This window comes from Pararge aegeria, chromosome 27 (genome assembly GCF_905163445.1).
Source record: "Pararge aegeria chromosome 27, ilParAegt1.1, whole genome shotgun sequence".
Lineage (NCBI taxonomy): Eukaryota > Metazoa > Arthropoda > Insecta > Lepidoptera > Nymphalidae > Pararge > Pararge aegeria.
Window position 1 is genome coordinate 3,358,570 of NC_053206.1, and position 15,318 is coordinate 3,373,887.

General features: G+C 37.0%; 1 protein-coding gene across 6 annotated transcripts in view; it reads right to left on the reverse strand.

The window, feature by feature from the left end:
• LOC120635643 (segmentation protein cap'n'collar-like) overlaps positions 1–15,318 on the reverse strand; it is a 166,072-nt gene that overhangs the window by 28,888 nt on the left and 121,866 nt on the right. For all 6 annotated transcript variants that reach the window (XM_039906688.1, XM_039906686.1, XM_039906684.1 and 3 more), the window contains exon 8: positions 624–805. In XM_039906688.1, coding sequence (XP_039762622.1) covers positions 624–805 — 182 coding nt within the window. The remainder of the gene's footprint in view (positions 1–623; positions 806–15,318) is intronic.

Here is a 15,318-nt window from a genome sequence, read left to right on the forward strand (position 1 = left end):
TTGCCAACGAACTTGTTAATTTGTCATAGAAATTGGTAATTTTTAGCCAAAATCCGTTAAATAAAAAATACTAAATCGTTATTTTTATAAATTAAAAAAGCATATAAAAAATTTCTGAACCGACAGGATTTGAACCTGCGACTCTGGCAATCGCGGCCTGAGCGCTTTCTCCGATTATGCTACGGCTCTCCTACCGTCAATGCCAAAATCAGTATATGCCTTTCACATCAGTCTTATAGCGGCTGTAGCGTCATCTAGTAGGAAACGTTGCAGTTTCGATCTACTTTTTCAAAGGTCCATATTACAATGAGACACGTTTGAAACAAGAGATGACACATTGCTTTTTTTATAATTTTTTTTTATCTATACTTGCTTTAGGCCGCGATGGCCAGTGAGACGCAGGTTCAAATTCTGTCGGTTCCGAAAATTTAATATGCATTTTTAATTTATAAAAATTGATAATTCCTCCAAGTGTAGGTAAAAAACACTAATAAAAATTATAAAAATTACTGAATCGGTAAATGCAACTGTATTCTGAACGGCATACATACAGTAGCGAACAATCTATAATAATGAATGAATAAGAAAAAGATTACCAACATTTAACATCTTTATTAGCTTACCTGATGTTGTGCGGATGGGCGTGCGGGTGCGGGTGCGGGTGCGGATGCGGATGCGGGTGCGGATGCGGGTGCGAATGCGGATGCTGGTGGTAGTGCTGGTACTGGTCGGGCGGATGCGGGATGGTCAGCAGCGAGGCGAGGTCCTGCCACCTCTGCTCCACCGACATAGAGCGCATCAGTGACTGGAACAAAGGACATATCTGCATTGAATAGGCTGTTAAGCTTTGGAATGCCTTTGGCCATAAATAGAGACATCTATATATGGGGTATTCCATGCCAAATCGACCACTTTTGAACCTTACCCCTTTAGATTTCGATGATTTTTTTTATCTTTTTCTACTCGATGAAAGACGTTTTTCAGAATATTTTCAAATTTTTTTATCCAACCCAAAAAAAGTTATGAAGCTTTCAAAAAAGTGGCTTTTTATTTTCAAATAGCCAAAAAATTCTCTCAATAATTGATCTTTCGGGTCGTTTTTTTTTTAAATTTTTTTGAAAAATAAATAAAAAAAATTTAACATGATCGCTTCCATGAAATAAGCGCGTTTTTGTATAAAATCGTTATTTTTTCGAAGTTCGTCGTTCTAAATTTTTTTTTTCTCAAAAAAAACTTATCCCAGTGAGGGCCGATTTTTTTTCTATTTTTTTTATTTAGTTGAAAAAAAAATTTGTTGCATTTGCTTTCTCTTTTATATATATAAATAACAAATTTTTTTTATATATAAAAGAGAAAGTGTGTGGGTATGTTCCGTATAGGCTCCGAAAAGGCTGGACCGATTTCAATGAAACTTTTAGGGAATATCCGGATTGACCTGGCGAGTAATCCTGTAGAGTTCGGTGACGATCGGAGCACTCCTATTTTTGAACTGTCAATCTGTCAAATATATGATGATATTCTATTGTTGGGTGTAGATAGTGATCTTCACCCGCTCGAGAAGAGAATAGAAGAGAATGAATACGGAGAGAAATAAATGATTTAATATATTATGAGACTTAATTAAAAATTTAATGATGTAAGTTTATTGTTTAAATAAAATAAAGCAAAATCTAGCTCGGCGATGCGGGCTGGGTACGCTAGTAAATAATAAAAAATAAAAAAAGAGAAGCGAGCAGTGTCCCTTTTCTTTTTTCATTTTTAATTCTTTATGTTTGAGGATAATTATTTTTTTTAAAGTAAATATCATTTTTATGTATTACATTTATAAATGTAATTACTTATTTATTTGTCTTTAGTTACAAATATTTTTTTTATATTTATTAATGTAACGAAATATTTATTTTATTGGTATATGTATACATGCACCACCTAACTGTTTTCTGTATTTTTATCTCCGCCATTGGTTGCCTTAAAGAAATCGCTATGAAGCGATAAGGCTGCCAAATTGTATAGGTACGTTGTTTTGTTATACTTTTTTTTTTATGTACTTATGTCGCGTGCACTAAAAGTATGTTCATTCATTCATTCATTCATTCATCATCATTATCTTCATCAATAACCATGTCTTAAGAACATCGACCCATCACCAATGTGGCCCAGTGCGGATTGGTAGTCTTCACACAACTCTTAGAGCGTTACAGAGAACTCTCAGGCATGCAGATTTCCTCACTAAGTTTTCCGCTGCAAACACTAGTGTTCGCAGTGTGTCAGAATACCGGTTGTTTATCTGTATATTATATGTATTTATGTAAGTTATATTCATAACAATATTCATCAGCTATCATAGTACCCATAACACAGGCTACGCTTACTTTGGGGCTTGATGGCGATGTGTGTATCGTCGTAGTAAATTAATTTATTTAAAAAAAAGCCATTCTATTATTTGAAGTACGGCTTTGTTAGTATTTATTAAAATTTTGAAATTAATTTTAAACTACACTACTACATTTATTACGTTTAGTTGTGAGTATTTGGGGTATTTTTTTTAAATCTACTAACACCGCTATTTCATAAGACCATCGCCGTTTTTCAACTAGGCTATCACCGCTTCTCCATTAAAATATCACCGCTTCTCAACTATTCTATCACAGCTTCGCCATTAGGCTATCACCGCTTCTCATAAAACAATCACCGTTTTTCAACTAGGCTATCTACGCTTCTCATAAAACAATCGCCGTTTTTCAACTAGGCTATCACCGCTTCTCATAAAACAATCACCGTTTTTCAACTAGGCTATCACCGCTTCTCCATGAGGCTCTTCTATCTTTAATTCATTTCAAATTCGCTCCAATAGAAAAACAGTCAATAGCAATAGAAGGAAATACAAGTAAATTAACACTTACGGAAAATTACACAGAAAACAGTAAAGCGACATGGTACTTTCTTTGGTGGGCAAATATTGGGTGTGTCAACACTTGCTCTCAAGAGGTACCTACGTGTAGACAGAGCGTACGATTTTATTAACGGTGTTTGTGTAATCTACGATTTCGTATTTTACAGGATGCGATGCGATACGACGGTGTAACACGATACGATGATACGATACGACACAAATACGTCTAAAAGAGCTTAAGATCCTTTTCTTGTAGGAGTGGGGAGCGGTGGCGTGCATACGTTTTATACCAGAGTACGTATAAATCAGTTAGACGTCATATACCAACACATTTTAGATATTTTAGGTTATGCAGTGAGCATGTATGAAGTGTACGCCATTGCAGGAGAAGCCCAGCAGTGGGACTTTAATAAGGACGGTGACAATAATGTTTAGGTCTGGGGTTCCCGGGTACCCGGCAGGGGCATTTCGGGAATATATAATTACTTAATATTCTCTGCTCTGGGCTGGTGAGAGGCTCTTGCCGTGGCTTGTTACAACCCGACAGCCATGCCGCCAATCTAAAAATAATTGCTAAACCGCTAGCAGGTTAGCCTGCTACCATCTTAGACTGCATTGTTACCACCAGGTTAGAATACAGTCAAAGGCTAACTTGTAGTGAAATAAAAAAAAATATGTGAGATGGTGATAACAAAAAACGCTATCAACTAAGTTTTTGTAGGCTTCTTATTAAACCTTTGGAACTTTCGTAGCTTTAGTTTTAATTTTACGAATGTATTTATCGCCATCATCATCATCATACATAAAAATGTACATAACATTGTGTTTGTTTGTTTTAAGTCTTTATTGCACACACACATTTTATATAAATTAAACACAAATAGAAGAAACTTAAAATAATAAAAATAAAATAGAGCGTGCAAAGGCGGTCTTATCACTAAAGCGATCTCTTCCAGACAACCTTTGACGTTAGGAAAAAAAAACGAAGGAACGGGTTGGTGCAGCAATTTAAGTATAAAAAAAAAAAATATATATATATATTTATATATATATAAAATAATTTTAATAAACTACTTACTCATAAATTCTAATACTACATACATATTATACATAATATATATAAGTATATACATATTTAAGCAATATACTACATACTAGATAAAAAATGGTGAGGACTATGTACATATTTTATATGTTATTTACGCATCAAAAGTGCTATATATTTGGATAGAAGGAGGCGTTACTTTGCGGAATTCCATGATATATTGTGGAGATTAATAATAATTTCTTCTATCTTTATACAACGCACTACGGACGTTTCGCTGCGTATACGAAGCATACTCAAAGTAAAGTTATGCTAGCACATTCTCTTTTTCTATCTATTCTCGATTATGCGGATGCAAGCTTTCTCAATCTGACCGAGGATCAGCTTAATAAACTTGAGCGTCTTCAAAATCTGGCTATTCGGTTCATATTTGGCCTTCGCAAATATGACCATGTTTCCGTATTTCGACAAAAACTCAAGTGGCTTCCTATTCGTCGTCGCCGGGATATGCATGTACTTTCTCTTCTGTACTGTGTGTTATTTCATCTAAATACTCCCTCGTATTTAAAAGAGAAGTTCACTTTTCTTGGTGAGCAATCTGGTGTAAGATCGTGCCGTGCGCTGACGCTGTGTATGCCTTATCATAAGACAAAATTTTATAAGCGTTCGTTTAGCGTACGAGCTGTGGAATTGTGGAATGCGCTTCCATTGAGCATACGACGATCCAAATCACTGGCGATATTTAAAAGAGCAGTTAAGGCCCATTATATTGTTAACGACTTTTAATAGTATGTATATATGTACTTACTCATTTATTGTATGTTAAAGTATTTAATTATGTAAGTGTTGTTATTATATATATTAGTTTATTTTTATATTTATTTATTTATTATATTATTTACTTTTTATCTATTTGTGCACACTAGTTTATGTATTGGCATGTAGTTATTTGCATGTATGTATTTTAATATTTGTACCACCAGCAGTCTATTCTCCTCTTCTTATTTTTTTCCTAATTCTAAGGTTGCCTGGCAGAGATCGCTATTAAGCGATAAGGCCGCCTTTTGTATTACTACTTCTTTCGATGTTTCTGTTTTTGTTATATTTTAAATGTTGTGGTATACAAATAAAGAGTTTTAATAATAATAATACTCAGGAGATGTTGACTTTACAATGAATAATTGTTAACAATTCATTATTCATTGTTAAGTCGTAGAGGATATATTGCCGAAGATCTGTTTGGTGTGGAGTATAAGGATTAAAGAAATTATCTATCACACCACACAGATTCTCCTATTTTTCGCGGAGTATAGCAAATTAAGATTATTTTTCACAATATGCTTTATTACTAGATATTTGTCATTGACTTTAAAGCACCCATATATATTTTGTCGCACGATATAAATGGATTTCTATCAAGAGTTATAGATCGAAAAATAAGCATTTTCACGACTACCTGTGAAATTACGCGGACGACGTCAAAATTTTATGATTACGAATACATAAACAATTATGACCCTTTTTGGACCTTATGATTAGGCCCCGTGCACACTATGATCCAAGCGAAGAAATGAAACTCACACAACACGTCTATACATGGACTGACTTCTTCTTAGACCAGGGCGCGTTTGGAACCCTCGTAGCTTTAGTTTTAAGTTTACGAATGTGGTTATCGCCATCATCTCACTACCGTCTAATTCTTATGTGCGCAAATGGGCCTACTTGAATAAAGATATTTTTGACTTTGACTTTGACTTTGTGTATTCTCTTTCTTTATTTGCATTTATATCAATCAATCAAATTAAAAAATATATTTTCATTTATATAAATCAATTATATATGTATTTGTATCTTTACATTTTGGTATTTACGTATATCTATCAACACTCTTGGCACTATCCCGTTCTCTTGCTGTAAGTCCTATCTACAATTGCCTGTAAGAGATTGCTTGCAGCAATAAGGCCGCCTTTGCATGTCTACATTGTGTACTGTATACTCCTTACTGTTTCTTTTCCTGTATGTTATACGTGCAATAAAGTGTTTCTTCTTCTTCTTCTTCTTCTTCTTCTTCAATTGTTATTTTTTTGTTTTGCATCTTCTAGAGATTTTTTGCATTAACTTGCTATGCCAGCTAGTTTTAATTTTTGATTAGGTACTTTATCGTATCTACAGTTAATAAATATTATCTGTCATAGGAAGTGTTACTTGTATCTACATCGTATCGCTCTACTGCTTCCTTACAATATTATGTGGATAATTTTGTGGAAAACATGTGAACCCTATTTCTTTTTGTTGAATTTAAGAGCTATTGTTGTAATATGTAACTTTTCCCCATTCTGGATTGGTGACAAAGGCATACTACAGCAAGCAACACTGCTTCAATGGTACGACTTCCAGTCTCGGAGAGGAATACTGTGGCGGTCTCCGCATTACATAACTAGATGGCGCTACTAAAATCCTACATCGCGCTAGCGAAGTGTTCACTAAGAATGCCTATATATACAACTTCCAAAAATGAAAGTTCGGTCGGCTACCTCGCCGCTGGCTGATGGGCGCTTGCCAACTCATATTGGCAAGTTCGACCTCGCTGAGCGGCGGGCGCAAGCCCCACCAAAGAAATGCCAAGTCGCCGCAGCAACGCTGATCGCGATGCCGCGACTCTTCCCCTGAACCTGACTCCGCGGACCCAACGGTCCTACCAAGTGACCCGTCTGTAGTAGCAGACGGCGGTGAACACCACCGAAAAGGGCCAACGCCCTGAACGGTCACCCCGAGCCCCAAACCTGGGACTCCGAGGAAGATTCGAGGCAAAGTTCGGTCGGGCCCGATTTCTGACGTCATCCGGACGTGGATCCTTACCACGGTCACGGGGGCGATCGGACTAAACAATGATTAGTCCAAAAGTCCAAAAACAGTCAGATTAACGTCGAACCGAGCCGAGGTCCGAGTCCTCGCAGGAGGCACCCTCGGGTCGACGTCTCCCACTCTCCCCCCCGATGTCGTCGAGCCCTGGGGCTCTTCTCATGGCGAGCTTTCGCGCTCGCCCCACTCCCCCGGTGACGCCGTAGCAACCCCTCAGGTGGTTATCGGCAAGTGTCCTTCCGAAAAATGAAAAAAATGAAAATGAAAGTTCGGACCTCGGTCTCCGAGCACGATCACCCGCTCGGAGGAAGATCTTCCTATTGTTACGGTCGAGCGTATCACCATAGCTCCTGTAAAATCCTTATTCGTAAACATTCTGGTTATAAAGTTTTTAGGGTTTCAATTGCTTTCATTTCCTTAAGTCATATTTCTTTCTCGTTCAAACATACGGCACTAAAGGTTAAGTATAACCAGCCCTCGCCCCCGGAACATACATATACAGATTGAAATTAAGACGTTACTATTATGTTGCTTTAATTGTAACTTCAAAAAAAGGAAATAATAAAAATAGTAAGTAAAGTGTGTGTCTGTGTGCGTGTTTGTGCGTGTGTGTTTGTGTGTGTGTGTGTGTGTGTGAATGCGTGTTTGTGTGTGTTGTGTTAAAAATTTTTGGGGTAGGAATTTTAAATCGTTAGAGACATTAGCACACAGTGTGAGGCTTTGACCTAAGGCTTTGTAGATACCCTTAATCGATAAGAAAGTTTACAGCGGCATTTGACACTCAATGCGCGTACGTCATAAATTAGAACTATTTCCATAGAATTATTAATTTATGCGAATATTTCTGCTTTCGAACTGTCATAAAAGTTAATACTCGTGTGACGGAATTGTCAACGTTTTTATTAAATTAACTGGCTGCCGCGCGCCTTTTATGACCGCGTTATTTACTGTTTTTGAAAAATCCCGCGGGAACAGTTTGTTTTCTTTTCTTTTCAATACAAGGTAGCTTATGCCACTTAAAGCAAGAAAAAATATATATATTTAGAAAAAAAAACGTGAGAGCCGTCACGGGACGCCTGGCAGATGTGAAACATCGAAATCGTTTTCTGTAAGTTATTCCAGATTATTGCATAGTGGAAAGATAAAGCATTACAAATTTTTCCCGCAAATGAAAAAAAACCAAATGGATAACCACTCCTTTTTGTAAGTTGGTTAATAATGACTGTTTTATTACAAATTAATATTCATTTTTATTGTTACATACGAAATACAAAAATTCAATCATATAGCCTGTGTCGCCACGCAAAAAATCAGGTTTACCCTCCGCCTACAGATGTTTCACATAAAAAAAAATTGCATATTTCTTAATAGGCTAACCAATAAATGGACAGATTTAGGGGTAGACTTATTGATTTAAAAAAAAAACACAGTCACCATCATCATATCAATCCATTATCGGGCCACTACAGGCCACGGGTCTCCTTCCACAATGAGAAGGGGTCCATTCAACTAACTCTGTGTCAAAAGCCAAGTAAGTGGCTTAGCTAGGACAATCGAACAAACAAACATTTTTTTTTTATTCGACTTCAAAATAGGCTTTGACTGCGATCCCACATGCTGGTAAGTGATGATGCAATCCTTACACATGATTACGGGTTAACCTGTTCGGGGTACGCCAGTTATATTTAACCCATATCTGTTAATAAGTTTCTACGCGACATAGTACAGTTCCTAATCGCTTGTCGGTAGGGTGGTTACAAGCCACGGCCAAACCCCACTAGACCTGAGTCATGATTCAGAAATTATAAAAAAAAAAACTTCGGGTTTTGTTTGTGCCCCCATACCCACCAGTGCCATTGGGCACACAAACGTATTAACGAAACTACCATACCCACCACTGCGCCTAGGAGGTCTAACTACTCAAAGAGAGCAACTCAACATGTTTGTTTGTGCTCTCATTACCGCCCGTGCCATTGAGAACACAAACGAAATCTTCCCGTACCCGAGACCTCCCACATGTAAGACCACAGTACCCACCACTGCGCACTGAGCTAGTCTTAAAACTCACAAAATATAAGTTTAAATTATGATGTTTGTGCTCCCATTTCCGCCCGTGCCATTGAGCACACAAACAAAAGTGAGCACACAACTCGACTAAGCACACGCCAGTAGGTCTGTCTCTGTGTATTTGTCGAGCACTAAGCCAACGCCAGTTTTCACCGCACCGGCGAAACGGTTTCTTGGAGTGTCGCCTTTATTTTCGCTTAACTGTACCGTATGTCACTCATTTTGTAAGCTTTAAGTGTGTGGGTGAATGAATATGCTACCTTTTGTTACAGATTCGAAAAAAAAAAGAAACCAATTTTTCCTACAATTTGGCGACTCATCATATGAACTCATTACCGGTCCACTACAGGGCACGGTTTTCATTGGCCCGACCCGGGAATCGAACACATGACTTCGTGATCAGCAGTCGTCGCACATGCTGACGCGGCAGTAGCCAATAAGATAACAAATATAATGATGTCAAGTAATTATTTCCATAGTATGTTATTCCACAGAAGCAAAACCAGCAAACCGCAGAACGCTATGCGATATGTTGATTTTGAGTAAAATAAAATTAAAATAAACTCTTCACACAGAGCACGGTTATAAGTTTAAAGAGTCTTAACACAAATGTTCGCGTCAATTCGCAATAACTCTACACTTCTTCCATTCTCTACGGTTACATTCAATTTTAAATGATTCTCTTTGAAATCGAGGAGTGTCGATTACTCATAAATATATTGTGTTGTTTTGGGTCGATTTATTATTAGCTTTTTGGTGTATGCCATTAACTATAAAAAGTACTGTATGCGAACAAATGCGTGAGGAAACATACTTAAAGTATCTAGTTCAATGAGTACACAAACACTACAATTATGTGTGACCCATAAATAATCGGATTGAATACTTATATACTCTGTGTATATGTATTCTTCATTTGATTTTCTTTTCGTGTTTTGATTAAAAAAGAATTTAAAAGCAACAAATGATTGAATTAAACAGACACGAGATGCTAAAACTTTATGTAACTAATTACAAATAAGCATAATACTTTAATGAGTTTCGAATTCGAAGTTACGACAATAAAGATAAGGCTCTATGCCTTACAATCAAATAAGACATGATTATGAAAACCACTAAAGACATGGCTGTACGGTGATATACCTTTGCCTTTTCCCTATGGGAAAGGATAAAGAAAAAAAAAGTTACGGTGTCCTAAGCAAAACGGTGATGATTATTGGTTTTATATCTGAATAAATATACGTTTTTTTTATTGTGCGGCGAAACGTCGGCGCGTGAGTTTGACAGGCACCGGTTTTTAATTATGAAAATTAAGATGTACTTAAACGCGGAACGGGTGCCCGGCGGCCAATTTTATTGAAGTGCCAATTGGACGAAAGCATTTGACACAATCTGGCGACGGTGTTAAAATGTTGTTTATTGACACATTTCACAAATCGATCGAACACTGCTTCAATTAACTAATTTAGCAACTAACTCTCTGTTTATGGGGGGTACTGATTTTGTAAAATCTATTAATTTTTTTTGACTACAAATTGGCTTACTGCAATCTCACCTGATAAGCGATAGTAGCGAGCTAACCTGCTAGGGATGTGGCAGTTACGTTAAGCACATACCGGCATTGTTATTGAACGCTAAATCGCTCGGTGGCACGTGATTGCTGGCACGACGGTACCTAGCCACCGCTAAACCCTCACACCAGATCGTACTAGGAAAAATTCAGAAATTATAAATTCCCATATTGCCCGTGCCGTTGATATAACCTAACACCTCCGTAAGAACAGCGCTCACCGCTGCGCCCATTATCGGTCCAACACCTCAATTCTACGCTAAGGCAAGACGCCGTGTCATCGTTCCGTGGTTGTCATCCAATAAATTTTTAGCAGTAGTAGAAATTTCTGTGACAGAGTTCGCCCGGGGAAGTACTACCTTTCTTTGCGGCTTTTTGCCAACAGACTAGCAACAGGCTAGAATTGCTCTAGCTTCATAGCTTAATTTAAATTTACCGGAAGATGGTGATAACAGAAAAATAAGTTTGTTGTGGGCTCTTCTTAGACCAGGGCGCGTTTGGAACCCTCGTACCTTGAGATTTAAGTTGGCGAACGAAGTTATCACCATCCCGTTACAATTATGTAAACAAATATGTATGAACGCTTCATAAGTGCCTGTGATAGGCCTACATGAATAAAGAAATTTTGAATTTGAATTTTGACATTTTGACACACACACACTTTAAACCAGTGGCGTGCACAGAGGGTATGCAGATGATATAAAATAAAGAAAATCTCCAGTACTAGTGCTAAAAAACTTAAGGATAGAAGAGTATAAAAAGCCTAACATTCAGCGGGGGGGGGGGGGGGGGGATGAGAGAGAGAGAGAGAAGGCGAGATAGAATCCCAGCACGCAACTCTAACTTTTCTAAGTTATGTGCGTATCAAGCAATTGAATTATCACTTGTTTCAACTGTCAAGGAAAACGTCGTGAGGTAACCTGCATGCCTGAGAGTTCTCCATAATGTTCTCAAAGGTGTGTGAAGTCCAACAATCCGCACTGGGCCAGCTTAGCGGACTACGGCCTTAACCCCTTCTCATTGTGGGAGGAGATTCTGTAGTGGGCCGGTAATGGGTTCATATGACGACGCTGATGATTACGTTACTCGCTGTACATAGCTCGGAAAACCGATGGATGCTGGAATGGCGACTGCGCACCGGTATACGCACTGGTCTACCCTTAACGAGGTGGACAGACGACATCAAGCGATATTGGATAGAAGCAGGCGTTACTTTGCGCAAATCCATAATATATCATGAAAATTAAGCTTAATTTGCTATACTCCGCGAACAATGAATTGTTCACAATTATTCATTGTAAAGTCAACATCTCCTGAGGAAGCTCCGGTTTCGGAGCGAAACGTGCGTAGAGGGTACATTGCCGAGGATCTGTTTGGTGTGGATTTATTTAATTTATTTATTTATTCAAGCCTTATAACTTTCCTATACTTAACTTATACAACTACAGTGAATTATGTACTACTTAATCTATTATTCAATTATTATTACTTTATGTATAATTTTTATGTATCAGGAACCCTCTTCGGTGAAGGCCTCCTCCAAGACTTGCCATCTTTCCCTATCCTGAGCTATTTGGTGTGGAGTATACGGATTGAAGTAATTATAAATTGCACCATACAGATTCTCCTGCTGTTCGTGGAGTATAGCAAATTAAGCTTAATTTTCATAAGACATCAAGTGAGTCGCTGGGAGCAGCTGGAAACAAGCGGCCAGGGACCATGGATATTGGGACTCGCTCCAAGAGACCCACGTCCAGCAGTGGACGTCCATCGGTAGAAGCGACGATGATGATGTTTATTCTACTTAGGCGATTCGCCTAATATTTTTATTAACTCGAGTTAATAGCATTTATTTATTTATTTTTGTACCATAAATTGTGAATGTGAACATAAGATACATGAAGTGTACAAAGGAAAGCTTATCTCTATAAGAGATCTCTTCCAGCTACCCCAGGATGTGAGTAAGATGATTTAATTGTGGTAAAGGTCAAATAAAGGTACAATATACTTCATAATAACTACTAAGTATGTTTAATATATCTAAATAATAACAAAATTCTACATACTAACATTTTAATATACTATACATATATACAAAATACATAAAAATAATATAATAAATATTTATATAATATAAATATAAATATATATCTATAATAAGTAAACAGTGATAAATATACTATGACAACGATAGATAATGCTCCTTTACATTGTGTTTAAAAGAGTGCACCGATCGGCAGTGTCTAATATGTTCTGGCAGTAAGTTCCAAAGGTGTGTAGCGTTTACGTTATGTGTAACTTAGCCAGCGTATTCGTATGTCACTGGGAAGTCATAAGTCCATCGTGCGGAGTGATTAAATGCATATGTCATTATGTGATGCGGAATGGCTCGCGTGCGACAAATGACCGCTGTGGATGCTATAATTTAGTAACGCCTTGAGTCCGTTTCAAGGTCGCCTCACATTTGTACCATAAAAAACACCACAAACATGTTTCCAATAACTGAGCGGGTTTTTTTTTTTTTTTATGAGACGTGATTGCAGTTTTTCCGGGATAGAAAGCAACTTATCTCCGTCTCCAGGAAGTATGCTAACATTTCTTTTTTTTTATTTATTTTATTTTATGGATTCAAGACTTTTAAGGCCTATGAAATAAAAGAGCAACTGCTGAGTTTCTTGCCGGCTTCTTCTCGGTAGAATCTGCCTTCCGAACCGGTGGTAGAATCACTAGAAACAGACAGACTCGACGTTTCAAAAGTGCTTATATTAGGCCTACTTGAAATAAATGAATTTTGAATTTTTTGAATTTTTATGCTAACATTGCGCAATATGTTACCAAGATCGGTTAAGCTATGGAGTTTTTCTTAAGTGAAACTTCTTTAGAATCGTTGTGATTTCAAACTCGTTAAAACTTTAAAATAGGTCCATAGAGACACAAACACATAAATGTAAGTCAAAGTCAAAGTCAAAAATATCTTTATTCAAGTAGGCCCATAGGTGGCACTTTTGATGCGTACATAAGAATTACACGGTAGTGAGATGATGGCGATAACCACATTCGTAAACATAAAACTAAAGCTACGAGGGCACATAACGCGTCCTGGTCTAAGAAGAAGCCCACAACAAACTTAACCGGTTTTTTTGCTTATCACCATCTTACATTGCGATTTAAAATTATTAGACGAGCAACCTTCAATAGGGTTTTCATAAGTGAACCCTTAGAATGTTTTGAATAATATGTTTCTTTTGATTTAATATTTTCCTTATAAAATATACTTATGCATAATATTTTTTCTTAATTTTTTTACACGTTGTATAGGTTGTACATCAGAATAACACATATGCTATAACTTATGAAGAAGTTTATTGCTAGTCGGGAAGAAATCTGTGCAAGCAATCGCAAGTAAAACAAAGAACAGTTCGTCCGGACCCGAGCATCACAGGTGCTAACCACTGGACCACCGCGACATCCGATAACAAGTTCAACACACACGTTAACTACATGCAATTTAATTTCAAGGTTCCAAATTCGGTTCCCGAGCGAGGTAATTTTATAATTCACAACAATAGTAAACACAAAAAATAACCGGCAATTTAGCTCTTTAGCCACTGTTCTGTAATTTACTCTGTTGGTACCTTTTTTTTTTTGCTACGTGTTTACGTAATGATTGATTAGTGTGAGGAACCTACATACTACACATAAGAAATATATATACATAAGATAACAAACCGAGTACTTCGTGAGGCACACACGAAGCGTCAAATATTAAGAATCAAACTAATTGCAAATTATCAGAATCATTCCACGGTAGCAATTTGTATTTCAATTAATTACAGATCTCGACCCGTTGCCCGTTGCAACTCTTATAATGCTCTAAACGGATTTTGATAATACTTTCACCGATAGAAAGCATCGCTTCTCAAATACGCTACGCTCTTAGACATTGTACTCAAGTGATACTTGACTATCTAAATGTGCAACATAACATTACTGCCCGTGCAATACCTACTTCTGAGCGTAAGAACTACCGTCTTACTGCCATCGCTTAAAGCAGTATTATTCTAATTTTGTTGAAGTTTTATTGCAGATTCTATCTAATAATTTTTACTCTTCAGAACTGCATAGTATCTATACTAATGTCATAAATGCGTAAGTTTGCATGGATGTCTGAATTAGCTACTTGACACTGGCGAGGTACAGTGTGCTGTTTTCGCACTACGAAAAGCAATAAATCAAAAGAAGATGGATGACGCATGTGGCTGTACAGTTATATACCATTGCCTTCCCCCTATGAAAAAGAATAAAGAAAAAAAAATACTGAAAGCATATGGATTAAATTAATTACATTGGCTATTTTATATTCCGGGTAGAATTGGATGGATTTGTTTTTGTTTGTCACAGATATAGATACGTTTTGGTGCATTGTTAAAATGTCGCAGGCTAATTATAAAACTGAAACATATTGAAATCTGGCTTTACTTTGCGGAATCCCATGATATACTGTTAAAATAAAACTAGATTTGCTCGATACTCCGCGAAAGGCAGCTGAATCTGTACGGTGTAATTTATAATTTCTTCAAACTTTATACTCCACACCAAACAAATCTTCGGCTATGTACCGAAGTTATATAGTATGTACTCTTTATGCACGTTTCGTTTGACACCGGAGCATCCTCAGGAGATGTTGACTTTACGATTTAATTAAGATCTGTTGAACACTTAAGTATTATTGGAGATTGAGGGTCAGAACTGAGCCTGCTAAAAACATAAAACAATATTATGCGGTTTTATGGAAACAAGTTCCTTTTTTATTATTAAACATCCTAGTTCTTTTTATTTTCTATTAAGAACTTTAAATTAAAAGTAGATAATTAAATTATT